Source organism: Nipponia nippon, unplaced genomic scaffold (genome assembly GCF_047370975.1).
Source record: "Nipponia nippon isolate SJK-2023a ecotype South Korea unplaced genomic scaffold, ASM4737097v1 scaffold_4, whole genome shotgun sequence".
Classification (NCBI taxonomy): Eukaryota; Metazoa; Chordata; class Aves; order Pelecaniformes; family Threskiornithidae; genus Nipponia; species Nipponia nippon.
In genome coordinates, this window is record NW_028262358.1 from 81,129,237 (window position 1) to 81,145,408 (window position 16,172).

The 16,172-nt window shown below is 38.7% G+C and overlaps 1 protein-coding gene across 6 annotated transcripts in view; it reads left to right on the forward strand.

Annotated features, from left to right (window-relative positions):
• USP45 (ubiquitin specific peptidase 45) overlaps positions 1–16,172 on the forward strand; it is a 55,940-nt gene that overhangs the window by 9,879 nt on the left and 29,889 nt on the right. For 5 of the 6 annotated variants that reach the window (XM_087774378.1, XM_087774377.1, XM_087774381.1 and 2 more), the window contains exons 3-7: positions 978–1,147; positions 2,749–2,852; positions 3,973–4,073; positions 13,296–13,441; positions 14,719–14,814. In XM_087774378.1, the coding sequence (XP_087630504.1) occupies positions 978–1,147; positions 2,749–2,852; positions 3,973–4,073; positions 13,296–13,441; positions 14,719–14,814 (617 nt within the window). Of the gene's footprint in view, positions 1–977; positions 1,148–2,748; positions 2,853–3,972; positions 4,074–13,150; positions 13,191–13,295; positions 13,442–14,718; positions 14,815–16,172 lie in introns of those variants that run through there. The other variant, XM_087774382.1, reaches the window with a different exon arrangement.

Sequence of the window (16,172 nt, forward strand, 5' to 3'; positions counted from 1 at the left end):
CAGATTGAGTCCAGCAGCAGGTCACCCCCTCCACATGGTTAAGGGGATGGAGAACATGATGTGTGAAGAGGGGCTGAAGGGAATGGATTTGTTTAGCCAAAGGAGTGGAAGTATAGTTTCTTTCTTTGACTGGCTGATAGGTAGAGAAGGCAGAGCCAGACTCTTCTAGGAGGTCCACGATGAAAGGACTAAAGGCAACAGACAAAAGTTAGGGCAAGGAAAATTTGTCTAGGTATGAGGAAATTTATTTTATTTTCACCACGAGGATGGTCAAACAGAAAGCCAATTTTCTAGTGAGGTGGTAAAACCTCTGTCCTTGAATATATTCAACACTCAGCTGAACAAAGCCGTCAGCAACCAGATCTAAATTTGTATTTGACCCTGCTTTGAATGAGGGTTTGGACAAGATGGCCTTCAGAGGTCCCTTCAAACCTAGGTTATTCTGTGATATTATAGTGTAATTTGTACATAAATATGACAGAGAAGAAAGGTGGTTGATATTCATGTTCAGAATAGACAGTTGTATTAAGGATGCACGGGTATTTGGAAATCTGTCTTTATGAATGGGAAAGGAGGTCAGCTGCCTGTGTTGCTATATGCAAAAATAGATTTATGTAGTATTTTTGGTTGACACATCACCCCCGCCCCCCCCCCCCCCCCCAAAAAAAAAAACCAAACAGGGAAAGGAATTTTGTACAAAAGCAGTCCTTGTACTTTTGTACAAAATAGTTTATATGTTTTTAAGAGGTGGTATTTATTGACTTGAAAAGGTTTTTCATTATAGAAAGACTGAAATAGATCCTTTGTAAAATTCAGTACATGGGGAGCAGCTGGCTGATTTTTCCTGTTTTAGTTCTTTCCCTTTTTTTTTCCTAATGCTGAATTCATTGAGGACTCTGCTCCTTTAGTATAGACACGCTCCCTTTCATAGCTATTATTTTTAATGGATGAAAGTGAGTATGTGTCATTTTCTCTAGGCTTAACCTGCCAGCACGTGAGCCAAGCAGTGGATGTGCATCATGTGAAGAGAGCGGTGGCTCAGAGCGTTTGGTCAATATGTGCAGAATGTCTGAAGGAGAGGCGGATGAGTGATGGTGAGCCCGTGGCACCTTCGGACATATGGCTGTGTCTCAAATGTGGCTCTCAGGTAAGCATATGTTGGAAATTTACGGGGGTGGATAGGCCCTGGTTTTCTAAAGGATATGACCAGTCTAGATCCTTGTCTGTTTGGTGTCTCATTACCTTCAGTGAAACAGTGTAATAAAAGCACTTAGTTGTAAGAGTCCATGCTTCAGCTTCTTCAGTGGAGTGGGATGTGGCCTTACATTCTTGTCTGGTTTTCAGCAGTGTTTTGGGTTAGCTTTATGTGTTATGGTGCAGTTCAGCATCACAAGCAGTAAGTGATGCACCTGCCTTTTCTCTTGTCTTCATCTGCATGCTCTTGCCACTTGCGGAGAATTGGCTTCAGGAACTGTGTCGTTGCAAAATGCATCCGTTCAGCTGGCTCATCTGGCAGAAGATCCCGCAAATACAAATGAATGAAAAAAATGGATATGTATATTGCTGAATCAATTTATACTATGGACACTCAGTTGCTAGATTTGATTGAAACCAGGGAGAAGGGACTGTGCAGGAGTGACAATGCTGCTTTTTGTGGCAGCTAGCCATTAGATTGGATCAGTTATAATGTCAAATCGTGGCCTCAGAGTTTAAAATGGCAGGTCTTGACCCCAAGGGCTTGCGCAGATTTCTCTTGTGTGAGTGAAGTAAAGCCTGATACAAAAAAATTCAGTTTACAGACACTGCCATGCTTGGTTCAGCTAATAGTTGCCTGAACAAAGGATTTCACTGTTTTCTTAGACTTTTGGTAGGTCTTGCTATAGTAGGGACAGAAGCCAGCTTCTACGAGTATTTGAACAGATTTAGTTTTGCAAAGAAACATGCTGTTAGGAGGCTTCAGACGATAGTTAACTGGATCTGAGGAGGACTCATATAGCTTGTCTCTGAAAATTTGTAGTTAAGATGGACTTTTAAAAAGAGTTAAATCTGTGTGCTTTTTCATGTTTACGTTGTTAATAGCCTCCAAAACTCATGCCTCATTCAGAAACCAGTCTTGGATCTTCTAAGTCCCACTCTGTAGATACTTGAAAAATTGCAAATGCTTTCTCTTGAAGTTGCTGTACATAAATGGTGTGTTCTGAGTAGCTTTTTAGTACAAAATCAATTTACATGCCTTTTGTATTTGATGTCTGGAACGCATTTGGCATTCTTGAGCAGTCAGGGTTACCTATGCTGTCCTTTCCTTGACACTTTGTGGACTAAATATGCTACGTAGTCATTTAATTCACATTTTTTTAGAGAATTCTTACTTTTGTGAATGACATCATTTGCTGTCTATTGATACTTATTCAAAAGCTAGGAATTATTTCTATTAAGTTAAAACAAACTTAATGATCTTCTGTACTTTTAACTGATTTTTCCAAGTAGAAAAGATGATGTTTTAGTTTTTTGTTGTCATTGATTTTCCTTTATTAGTAAAAAGAAAATGTGTTCATTTTAAAAAAAACAACAGTTAATTGTTATCTTTATAATACTGGATTATAAAGAATATTAAACCCTCTCAATCCTTGAAAATGCTAAATGAGTATTTAGGGCACTACAGCTTTCTGTCTATTTTGAAAAGTAAAGAATACAGTCTTTTCCTGCTTCCCTTTTTCCTTCTTACTGTGTTGATGTTTCCGTTTTTAGGGATGTAGTAAGAACTCAGAAGGCCAGCATTCTCTGAAACACTTCCAAACAGCACGCGCAGAACCTCATTGCATTGTTATCAACCTCAGCACGTGGATCATATGGTAAGAATGAGTATGCAGGTGTTCGTGTATGCTTGTGTAGAAGGACTACTCATAATTTAAAGCAGTGTCTTCTCATGATAAAGAATGATTCTAACAGAGAAAATGAATACTTCATATAGAGGAAAGGCAGGCTTTCTGGAGAGAAAACTAGTTTGTCCTTAGGACTGTCAGAGGGGTCACAAATCAATACTAAGATAGAAGTTTGAGTCCGTTGTGTTCTGCAGAGAGTTGGCTGGTTATACGAGTTATATGATATATATGTTATGTGTGATTGTTTGCAGGACTATAAACTGAGATTATTTAAATCTGTAAGTATCTGTCGTGGTTTAACTCCAGCCAGCAACTAAGCACCACACAGCTGCTCGCTCACTCCCCCCCGGTGGGATGGGGGAGAGAATCAGAAAAGTAAAAGTGAGAAAACTCGTGGGTTGAGATAAAGACAGTTTAATAGGCAAAGCAAAAGCTGCGCACGCAAGCAAAGCAAAGCAAGGAATTCATTCACTACTTCCCATCGGCAGGCAGGTGTTCAGCCATCCTCAGGAAAGCAGGGCTCCATCACGCGTCATGGTTACTTGGGAAGACAAATGCCATGATGCCGAATGTCCCCCCTTTCCTCCTTCTTCCCCCAGCTTATATACTGAGCATGACGTCATACGGTATGGCATAGCCCTTTGGCCAGTCTGGGTCAGCTGTCCTGGCTGTGCCCCCTCCCAGCTTCTTGTGCACCTGGCAGAGCATGGGAAGCTGAAAAGTCCTTGGCCAGTATAAGCACTACTTAGCAACTACTTAGCAACAACTTAATACTACTCAGCAACAACCAAAATATCAGTGTGTTATCAATATTATTCTCATTCTAAATCCAAAATACAGCACTATACCAGCTACTAAGAAGAAAATTAACTCTATCCCAGCTGAAACCAGGACAGTATCACAGTGAATTGGGGCTGATCTACAGAAGAGCATATATGGGATGAGAGGATTCAATTTTATTCCTCTTTTTAGTATGAAAAATCATAATCTAGAGCTTAAGTAATTTTGGTAAGGTTGCTAGAGAGGTTTGTCAGAGTTGGGAGGTGCATCCAGATATCCTGAATTCTAGTTTGTTTCTTCTTTTGTTTAGGTGTTATGAATGTGATGAAGAGCTGTCAACACATTGCAACAAAAAGGTTTTGGCTCAGATAGTTGACTTTCTTCAGAAACATGGTTCCAGGGCTGAACCAAGTAAGTTTGCACAAATAGTTTTATCTGGAGACATCTGTAACGTACTGTCTTTAAAAATGAACATCGCAGATTTTGAGTCATGTTAAATATACAATTGAAAAATTATGTATGATGTGAGTATAATACAGTTTGTAATTGCACAATTACTTGGGCAAGTGATGCCTGGTGAAACATAATTTCATTTTTTTTTCTACAGTATGATTACATTTTAAAAATATTTTGGGCACTGTAGGACAGTTTTTCCAAATTTTGTCTTTAATGAAGAAACTTTATTGTAGACAAGATGTTACCTTAAATAAGGTGCTATATAAATTAATGCACAAAAACTATATAGAAACATAAATGAATTGAATTTTCCTAGTGTGGATGTATCACATCTTAAATTTTTTCTGATTTAAATTTGTTTTCCACAGTTAATTACATCTGTTTAAGTTGATTTTCTAGTACTCTGTGGTTGGATGTAATGCTTTCTGTTCATTTATGTTATTGGATCTTAATTGACAGAATGCTCATTTCTATTAATAGAAAATAGTATTAAATTATTTTCTTATGTTAGAAGCCTACTGTATCTTCTCAATATATGTAATAGTAGATAAAACTTGGTATGTGTGGCCCTCAACTGTCTACTCTTGATAACGTTGATGTTATTCATCCCTACTGTAACACACTCGGCAGCATTTCTGGCTTGTGACTTAGCGAATGCATCAGATTCCAGATCTTCACGAAAACCAGCCTAAATAAACTTTTAAAACAATTGGTTGCAGTTTTTAGCAGAGATCATCAACTGGTTGGAAGTAAGAATGGAAAAAGAATTGCCTTACTGAATTAGACTAGGTATTCCTCTAGCTGCATGTGCATGAAACTTACTGGTTTTAAGAGGTGTTACATAGTTTTTGAGGGGAAAAAAATGAAGAGCTGCTCAGAAATAGATATTTTATATTTTGATCTAGTCACAAGTTGTATGTTAAATTATTGACTTGTAATAAATTGATAAATTGCTACTTTTTGCATCTTTTTGCTTGGAGCAATGAAAATACAGTATGTGATTTCACTTTTGTTCACAGCTTCAGTTTCAAGTTTACGTGTGTTGCAGCTTGCTTGCAGATGAAAATGCTGTAGTGTTTGTTTCAGTTAATTTAATGGAAACAATTTCATTCTGGTTTTGTACTGCTGGATAAGACTTTCAGAGCGATATGACTGTGTGCTTCATGGTTTAGATTCTTAATTTGTAAATCTTCAAAATATCTAAAGTTTTCAGAGTGTGGTGCTTAGAAGTTTTCTGTGAAATGTCTTAAATTAAGCAACCAAAATTCCTAACTCAGGAAAAGTAAGTTTAAATTAGACCCAGGATTTCTTAAAAATCAGGTGTTTATAGCAGAGCAGCGCAGAATATATTTCTGGTGTATATTTGTGTTTCATTTTGATACTCTGTTTTGAAAACATTTATCTTTCATTTAAGTATTTGCCTGATATAACTGGAAACTCTCTTCTATAACTGGAAACAAAGTTGTGTTGTTTTTGTTTAGGGTGTAAACATTTTTTTCCTTCCCACTCCCCTGCCCTGTTTTAGTTAAACCAGTTTTCCCTTCAGTTTCCAAGACCAGGCATTGAAATGAAAAACTAGCTCTAGTCCAGCTTCAGTTTGTGGTCACCCATTTTGTGGTAGTGCACTGAGTTGGCCCTGCTTGCTTTGGTGCCTTGGAAAATGAGGTTCACGACAGTGATGTAAAAGGTAGAGTTGGGTACCAATGGTGATGTCAGGCTTGCGGTGTGTTGTGGGCAGCGCGAGGGTCCTCCTGCAAGGCGGTGGGAGGTGCAGGGCAGTTTTAAATCGGTGACGGACTGATTTCCCAGTGTCTCGGGCCATGTGTTACCAGTCTGCAAGGTTACACGTCATCCTTCAGATTCATGCACGTCCCTGGTTTTGAGTGAGCGAATAGACATGCTGACGTCCTTCAGAGCTAAGGAAGTCATGCGCAAGCTTTGCAGGGTGGCCCCCTCAGCAGCAAGAGGTCTCAGCATATGGAGGTTGCTCCTGCAGGGCGGTCGTGTCTCCTGCTCCATGCTGGGAAGGGGCTAAGGCTCATGTGCAAGCCTGTTCTCACACAAAAAACAAGCGTGTGTGTACTTCCAGTAATGTTTTAAAGGTAGAAGTCAGCGACCCTCTCCACGTGGCAGAGAGTATGGCTGTGCTGAGCAGTTTGGATGCCGTTCTTGAGAGCTCCGAGAACGTGGGCCCAAAAATGATTTGTTGGGTTTTCTTAAGTGGCAAGGAAAAGACAAAAAAGCTGTTTACCTGGCATGGCCTGTTGCCTTGGGCCACGCTGCTTGCTGGAAGAGGCTGGGGAACAGAGGCGTACTGAAAAAAAAAAAGTGGTGTGTGTGAGAGGGGAACTCCCAAGGAGGACTGGCATTCTTGTTTCACTTTGATAAATGTAACAGCAGTGCCTTTTCTGTTTTATGTCAAATACTTGGGCTGACACACTTGGTACTTCCCATAAAGAAATGTAACTTAAGTAAGATTTTTTTCTTTTTTAAGTTAGACTGCCTTTAAGGATTTTTTTAAAAATAAAATCTGAAATCAAAGTGTAATTCATGCTGTTGTCCAGAAAACAAAGGATACGAAGTATAACAGTGAAAACTAACTCTACTATTGACAAGCTATCTTTTATTTTTTTCAAGTGTAGAATTTTATTTCATGTTACAGTGATATTTTCAGTGTAACTATCATCTTTTAAACTCTGAGTTGGCTTACATTTTTTTTATTCATTTTGTATATTCACCCATTGTAAAAATAAACTCATTTTAATTAAATGAAAAATAACTTGTGAGAAACAACTAGTGTAGAACTGACAATGAATAATTCATATTTCCCACTTAAAAATCAATTTTGTGCTTTTTTGCCATTGCTTTTCTATTTCTTCCTAAAAAAGCAGCCAAAGTGAAGACACTTAATTTTCATATCAGAATGTGGCACTGTAACAACAATTCGTCTTACGTCTGGATTTCTTTCTGTTGTAACAACTGGTTGGCATGGTGCGTCATTAAAATTCAAATAGCATTGTGTAGAAATTTCTGCAGAAATGCAGTATGAACATGGACATAAGTAACAGATGAGGGCTGCTAGTGGTTTTTTTTTTTTTTGGTTCTCAAAAGTGCAGGAGTAATTTAAAGATAAAATAATCAGCTTAAACATGTAAGGGAGGGTTATATAGATTTCCTAATTAATGCATCTTGGAAAATAAACAAAAGCAAAATGCTTGTCATTTGGTACTAATGTGGTGGAATAGTGTGGCAGCGGGATCCCTGCTTTTCACTCAGCCTCTCATAAAGATTCAACTTCACTTCAGCTGTAAAAATGTGCAAATTACATTACTACTACATGACTGACTTTTGTAATTACATTAAGCGATTGAGATAAATCCCACTGCTGGGTTCCCAAAAGAATGCTTGCAGCTGTGTGATTTTCACATCTGATCCTACGGTTTGTTGTACCCAGCAATGCCTGCTTTTTTTTTTTTTTCCCTTTTTTTTTTTCCCCCTTTTTTTTTTTCCCTTTTTTTTTTTTTTTGAGGAGTCTGTTTGGTTAAGAGGTCATGTTGGGCACAAGATGGAAGAATAAAGCAAGATTGCTTTCTAGGGTGTACCACCCAGAAATTTGTTTTGTGGAAAAGGTTAGCAGGCCATGATGATTTTCACAGAAAGGCAGGTGCAGTATTGTCCGTGTGGCACACTTGTGAGCTTCACATGGACATAATGCACATGTAGTACACAGAAACCATGCTGAGACATTGCAATCTGCATGTCTGCTCATTTGCTGGAGAAAATAAATTGGTTTGCAGTTTTAAAAGTGAATATTACACGTATTTTCCTTTACAAAAGCCAAATTAGACGTCAGTGGAGACATAAGATTGCATACTTAATTTTTTTTATAGGGCAGTTAATTAAATTGGTTTGTTTGGCAATAGAGTGGGAAGGAAGAATATTTATTCTCAAATTTTGTAGTTAATTTTATTGTTGGGAAGGTCAAGCAGAGGAATGAGATTTTGCTAGTAAGTTCAGCTGCCCAGATTTGCCAATAGGTGAAAGTTAGAAACTTGATTTCTATTTTAATGGATATAACTGATGTAAAACAAAGATTAAAAAATATATAATTTTACACTACAAGTAGTAGGTGTTAACTTGTATAGAAAAGCAAATAGTATGATGAATAACTTTTCAGATTTGCATTTGTCTGTGGATATTAGCAGTTGACAGAGGATAGCACTGAAAAAAATAATTGTATTCTTTCATAACTGATTTTCACTACATATAGTTTGGAGCATATAAGTCCATTCTATCTACTTATAAAGACAATTAACTAGCAAAATAAAGCAGAATATGTCGATTCTCCAAATCTGAGATACACTTCAGCAAAAAGACATTTCTGTTGTCAGTCATAAATTTTCTTTCAAGTTTACTTACTTGTTAGGGGCTGCTGTTAATTGTATGTGTTGCAAAGAAATGAAAACTCAATCATTGGCAAAAAATTCTTTAGACTTTATGTCATTTTTATCCACAGGTTCTTCCCTTTCCTGTCCATGTAATTATTTACTTGTGAGGTGTAGCACAAGTCATCTGAGGGTAGAGGATCAAAATTGGTGCTTGAATGGCTTGCTCTTTCACACTGTGCAGACGTGTTTTTTAGTTTATAACATTCTGGCAGAATCAGAGAAATAAAACTGCAGTTTGTGATCTTTAATTTGGTAAGATTGTACCACTGCAAGAGAAATTGGGCTTTTAAAACATAGAGCTAGTGACCATTTCAGAAGAGAACCGCGCTGTTTTTCTAAGGGTTAGATTCTCATTGTTGTACAGTGTTGAAAAAAAAATTAAATTTTGTAAATAAAAAAGGAGTGCCAGACAATTTAGTAGCATTTCATAATACAGCATGATGAGAACTTGGTAAAAGAAAGGCAATCTATTAACCTTGCTTTTACTGTGAAGACCTTCAACTGAAGCACCAGAGTTGTATTCAATAGAAAAGGCTTGACCTTGGAATAAAAGTGCATATTCCTGGAACCCTCATTTTTAATTAAAAAAAAGTTGCATTGAAAAGATGAGCAAAAATGCTTACTCCTCTGGCTGAAAGAAAAATGGGATGTCATTTATCTTTTTGCTTGCATACCATCTGCATCCCCAGGCACAGCTCAGTTTCAGCAAGGGCAGTACAGAAGTCCATGTGTGCTGCAAATGTTTGAAATACTGGCAAAACAAATTGATAGGAAACCTGTGATAAGTTTTCTGAACGTCTTTTGCAAAAGGGTGTGTCGGCACCATGTGTGTTTGTACACGTGGTCCGGTGACTTGCTCTGATTAATGGACTGAATCGTTGTCTGTTAACGTTGGGCTTAGGAATCTCAGTCACATACTCATGAGGCTGGTGCTGTGCAGCTGTGGGACAAAACGATGTTCCCTGCCTCCAGAGAGCTTACGAGACAAGACTACAGGTGAGCAGAAGTAGGTAGAAAAAAGCTGAAGCAAGGAGTGGCAAGACAAGAGTGCATTGCAAGCAAGAGCTGGAGCAGAAAAGCAGTCTTTCCTCTGGGTCTGATGGGATGGGGGAGAGCAGGGTGACGTCGGGAAGCTTTGCTGAACATGAAGGCAGCGCCTAAGCACCAACGCAGCTGTCTGAGAACCGGAGTGAGCGCTGGAGGTGGACGTCGTGGTGGGACCAGAGGCAGGCGCTGACCTGGTGCCAGGGAAGAGGTGGTCAGTAGGCTGTGATGAGTCGGATGGAGAGCTGGGCAATGGGTCTTGGCAGAGTGCGCCGGTGGGGCGCCTCTGCAGCCAAATGCGCTTTGTTGAGGGAAAAGGAGGTTGTGGTGATCAAGGCACAACTTGGGTGAGAGTTTTCCCAGTGTGACTGGATTAGAAAGGCCACTTCCACAACCAAACTGCAGGAGGAGTCTGACAGAGAGGTGTAGTCTGAACGCGTGAGCCCCGAAACAGTCACAGTGGGATATGCTGTCCCTGCTGTGCAGGGACAGGCCTGCCTGGGGCTGATGTCCATAGCGCCTGAGAAGGGCAGAGAGGTTGAGGGGCACCATGTCAACTCTCTAAAAGATGTAATAGTGAACTACAGACAGAAATCAATCTATGAATTTCATTACTTTTGTGCTTTTCACTTGCTTTGCTCTCGTTAACATTCATTTATAACAGGTATTACTGCATGCAGCTGGATGGCTTGGAGTACTTCTTTTCTCAAAACACTGTTTGGCCAGGAGCTGAAGGCCCTTGTGGGCAGCAGCAGATGACAGCCATTCCGATGGAATCCTTCTGCTGGGGTCCTTGTTGTGTCTATAGTGGCATAAAAGTCACTTTTCATATCCAAAAGCATGCCTCTTAAAACATTACAGGATTGCAAGATTGCGTCGGCAAGAGTCCATGAAATAGTTCAGTGCAAATTCACTTTAAAAAATTACATATTACCCTTTTGATTAATAACATGCTTGTAGCCTTGGGTTAATCTTGCAGAAGGACCCTCCAGCCCCAATCTGTAGAAGTATTAGCTATCGCAGTCATTACCAGCATCTCCTATTAAGACTGACCAACTCTTCACATGTCAACTAAACATTCAGCTTCAGGCCTGTCTGTCATTTATCGCTGAACTGGGGCCACTGAGTAGAGTTCAATTAAAAACTGCTGTCCCTCCTCTGGCTCTGTATATGTCCTTAAAAATATCTGTGTGGAATAAGCAAGGCAGCAGATAATCTTTGTAATGGCAAAGCAACACGTTTCTGTCAAGACTTTTTCACAGATACAAAAATCCTAGTAAAATGTCACATGGATAGTGTTTGTAAAATCTATTAAAAAATCAAGAGGCAGTAATTAAAACCTTCTGAATGAAAGGAGGCTCCTAGACTTCAGTAATAACATACAGGCCTTTTCTTAATTTACTTGTACTTCTCCTTATCCCTATACTAATTATCCAGCTTTGTGGCAATCGGATGTCTGGTTCTCATTTATTGGGTTTTATAATTGCTTATTCATCCAGCTCTTCTCGCAAAGCTGGATGCTTTGGCTTTGTTTTCCCTCCCTTAAATAATTTATATGTAAGGTTTAGCAAATGGAACCTTGCTACTTGTGTGAAGCTGCCATTTAACCATGAAGTGAAATGCTTTTATCGAGTTTGCCCTGCAGATATGGTCCGCTGTGGCAGTGCTGTCCATATTTGGTGGCTGTGCAAGGAGAGCCAGGTGGTGCTGCAAAGCGTAGCACAGTGAAGCGTGGACAGATCTAGGTTTGACATTTGTCATCCTGTACTGCTAAAGGGAAGAGAAAAATCTGCTTTTCCATATGCTTATGCTTTAATTTTTGCCTGCAGTTTTGTCCAGATGGCCTTGTGAACATTGTTTACTTTAAGATGCTGTCCCAGATGTTTTTGAATGCCGATGGATAAATGCAACAACTGTGGTATACTAATACACAAATTATTTACACAATTTTGGCTTTTTTTTTTTTCATTTTTCTTTTTTTTTTTTTTAACCATCTCTTCTCCCCAGCACTTCTCTGTATGGCACACTTTTCTGAGGGGAAGAAGTCTCCACTTATATTATTAAATTTCTGAGAGCGAGCAGTGCCTTCGAGTTGCAGACACTTGGAGCTCCCATCCTCCTGCTGTGATTCTTTTGGAGCCCTGTGTGGGTGGATGAGTCTCAGACACTGTAGTGTGCCCCTTGTAAGCATGTAAATGAAAAGGTGTAGGTGCACATAGCCCATAAAACTGTGAGTGTTTCAGGGTGTGAGCAGCTCCCAAGCTATTTGTCATTCGTTCCGTTGTCTGCTTTTTCAAGGAGAACTTGATCTCTTACTTTGCCCTTGTACCATCTTAATTTTCCACACCAGTGGAAAGGAGAATATTTTAAAGCTGTGTAAGCAGTATTACCAAGAACATTTAAATAATGTGTTTAAACAGCAAAGCACCTCTTAACTGCATTTCAACAAACTCGGATACAATTTGGAAAAATAATTATGCCTTGATGGCACTATAGGGTGCAGACAGACTGCGTCAGAAGCTTGTTGCCAGATACAATAGATATTTTAATGACTTCTTTTTTATTTAATTATATTTTTTTCATCTTCTAAGCAAGAAACTACCTAGGAGTGTACATAAAAGAACCTTTTGGCATGAGCATTTCATTAACGTAAATAGGTCTGTTAGTTATTTCTCAAGAACACTTTAATGAGACTTCAATGTGAAACTCATTAGAACAAATACATGAATTCATATGTCAAGACAGAGATTGCAGCATCACAGTTCTTGGCATCTATTAAGTCCATAACTCGTTTACATTGACATGCATTGTTAATCAATATTTAAGACACTGCAGATGTCAGTAATGTTCATATTTAGTCCTGCAACCACGACAATATGAAAGTTGCTAGTAGAATTCAAGGCTAAATATTATCTCAAGTCTTGCCATTACCTCTAGGCTACAAGTTAATGACTGTCTAACTTTGCTGCCCCTCATCTATTTGAATAATAAGGGAAATAAGGAAACATGTGGACATTATACTGGTAGCATATTCCATTGCAGTTTTATCAAGTTTTTGTTGTATAAGATTAAAACAGCAGCAATGTATGCATTTGGGTTGTGTTAGCAATTCCTCAGGCTGCATCAAAGGGAGGTGGACGGAGGAGCAAATGTAGTGTTTTGGGGAAACCAATAACAACTCCGATTCGGCCGTTGACCGAGTTGTGCAAGGCAATTCAAACAAAGTGTGATAATTGATAAAGACCTGCAGCATTCAGGTGGTAACTTTTGGTTGCCTTTCTTCAAATGCACCAAAAAGCAGCCTTTGTGTGGTGTTTCTAGTGTGTCTAATGAACGTACAGCTAAACTGCCTATTGTTAATAAACTAACAGAGCCAGTTTTACTTTATGTGTTGCTTGGGTAATTGAAGAAGTTACAGTCTTATGGGACAATGTAGTCGTTGTGGAAGGTTTTGTTGTACATATGTAGTTGTTGGGGGGATTTTTTTTTTCCAGGGGTTTAACTGGTGATGTCTCTCTTTTTTTTTTTTTTTTTTTTTAGGGAGTATGTAAAGCTGTCTTTAACTGCTTTAACCATCAAGGTATCTTTTCCTATATGTTAAAAACGATAAACGTAATCCATGGAAGGACCGAATTGATTAAACTCTGCAATTATATAGTAACGTTAATCTATAGTTTAATTATAGGTTCATCAAAAATCATACGACTCCGTGAAGAAAACAGTGAAACAAGTGAAATACTGAAAGGAAAAAGTTCTGGTAATGGTGCATCTGTTCCAGTCAAAGGAATAAATAATTTAGGAAATACGTGCTTTTTTAATGCTGTCATGCAGGTAAGTTGGAAAGATTATACAGCTTTCTCTTCATAGATTTCAGAAATACTTAATCTGTATAAACTCTGGGCTTCCGAAAAGGTTTTGACTGTTGCCAGTCTTCATTCCGCTTTCTGAAGGTCCTTTTCAAATTCTTTTCACTCCTTGCTATCCAAGCAATATTTCCTGTTATAACAAAAAAGAATTCTTGGATCAGTAGCGTTTTTCACAGTAATGAGACAAATGAAAATGTCAAGTGTTTTACACGCTGCATATGTGTGTGGGTTGTACGCTAGCATATGGTTTTATTTGTAGTTCAGCATTAGGCAGTCATGAGTAATGCGCAGTATTTACCATACTGGTGGGTGTGAAAAGTGGTACCTTATGCATAATGTAAATGTCCGCACAGTGCATTGTGATGATTTTAAGCCCCTGCAATGGATGCAGTTATAAAAGTACACTTTTGTTGATTATGGGTTTCTTTCTGACCAGAATAAGAGGAATGAGCTATACTAATACACTTTTATTGATGTTGAGTGTACAACTAATCCAACATCCTCAGAAAAGCAGCAGCCTTACTGGGTTTTATATTGGAACATCCTATTGCTTGTCAATTGAGCAGGGACATCTGTATGTCTGCAGACAGGAGTGAGCAAATCAGAGAAAACGGCTACGAAGGTGTTCTGTAATGGCACTCTTTACCTTGTGTTTATGGTGGTGATTACAAAACTCAGCAAACAAATAGTAAATTTGTAAGGAGTAGAACTGCTGCTAATTGTTCTCCATCCATACTTAGGGCATTGTAGAAACCTAAGTGATGTGCAGTCAAAGTTAACCAAAAATAAAGAAACAAATCAGAGGTATGTTGAGTTGATTTCTCTCTTAAATTCAGAGAGGTAATGCTTTTCAGTGTGCCAGAGCCCTTGTGCTCCTTGGGGCATGATGAGAGGGACTGCAGAGTTTAATAGAAACAAATAATTTCTGATACTAAGGTCCTCACCATTAAAAAAAAAAAAAAAGAATGAATCTGGTTGTTCAATAAAAAGTTATTACTAGGTAACTATTTTGGAATTACAGAAACAGCAGTAGATATAATTTTAGGAACAGCCTGAGATCGATGATCTTGGCTCTTACAAGGGTAATACCTGCTTTTTCTAGTGGTCTGATTTAAACCTCACTTGTACATTATGAAATATATTTGGTTTTGTCTATCCCTGAAGCTAGAATTTATAACTAAAGAAAAATGTGTAGTTGAAAGATCAGCATGTGTTTCATGGGTTTATTTTTTTTTCTTTAAGAACTTGGCACAGACTCACATATTAAATGAACTGATGTATGAGATGAAGGAGAAAGGAACAAAGTTAAAAATCTGTCATACTTCAGACTCCCAATCGGTAAGTATGCAGTAAGAAATACAAATTTGGGGAAGTGTGGGAAGAAGCTGGAGGATGGGAGAGCGCATCTCTGTTAAAGACACACTCGCACTCTCCCGTTTCTTTTGCCTTTTAATTGTTTAGCTGGTTTATGATATCTGTGAACTCACTTCTTTTACAAAACTAATTATTCAGCCCTGGAGGAGGAGGAATAATCACCTCCTTTCACATTTTGTGACATTGAAGTAGCAAATAATGCCTGACCTTAACAAAGAGTGGCTGGCTTATTTTTGTTTCTTATTTTATTTCTTCAGTATGCATGTATAATACAGAAAATAGTATATTTGGATCTAGAAAATGTTCATGAAATATTTTATTCCAGTCTGTCCCAGCGCTTCATTGAAAAGGCTTGTAAAATTTATTTATGTGCTTCACGTGCCAGAGGATTAAACTGAGAGAAGCAAAATTTCAGTGAGGACCAAATTTCTTGTTCTCAAGCTCATTGGCATATGGGAAAGAGATTCCTGTGGTTACTATCAAAAGAGTATGCTGCTGTTCCTGGTCATGTCTTAGAGACTTGGGTTTTCATAATATGTTGTTGGCAATAAAGAGAAATACCCCTTTGCCTCTGCTAGCTAAAGAAAGCAGTTTACAGAGGACTTTTTATTCTTTTTTTTCTTTTTTTCTTTTCCTGCTGTTTGTTGGGAGCTTTCTGGTGGCAGTGAGGGTTGAGGGGTGAATTTCTGTTTCAGATACCTCTGAAATGATGAAGATTTCTGTATGTTGCTGTCGGTGGTGTTCATAGCTTCTCCAGGCAAGAACAGTGTGCAGTTCACTGCTTTGCTGTCTGTATTTCCTCCGGTGGCAGTTCTGAGCAGCAGCATGTTTCACTAAGTTATCCTGAGCCATGGTGGAGGTCTGGAGCTTGTTAGTGCCCGGAGGCTTAGAAAGCCAGTGGTACATTGGCTTATGCTTGATGCGAAACTTGCACAGCCGTAAGGTTGAAAGATTTATTTTTTGTTTAATGACAGTGCTTACAATGTAAATAAGATCTTCAGAGTAAAGACTGTGTTTTCTGGTCTTTGTATGTCAACACAGGATTAGAGGGCTGCAGTAGTCTAACTAATAGTAATGTAGAAACTCCCAGCTTCTTGCTTGGTAAAGGGCATTTTTCCACCTTTTGGTAGTGTATATAATGCAAATACTTTACATTTGTGTGTATCCATAGCGCTTATGTTTTGTGTGGATCTGCTTTCTGGACAAGGCAGCCTCTCTAATTGTTTGTCTGGCACTTGGGACCTGTTTTGGTGAGAGTCCGGCCAGCTAGTAGGAAGCATTGTGGTCACGTAGGAATCTGGGAGCGTGTTAGGGAGAGCTGG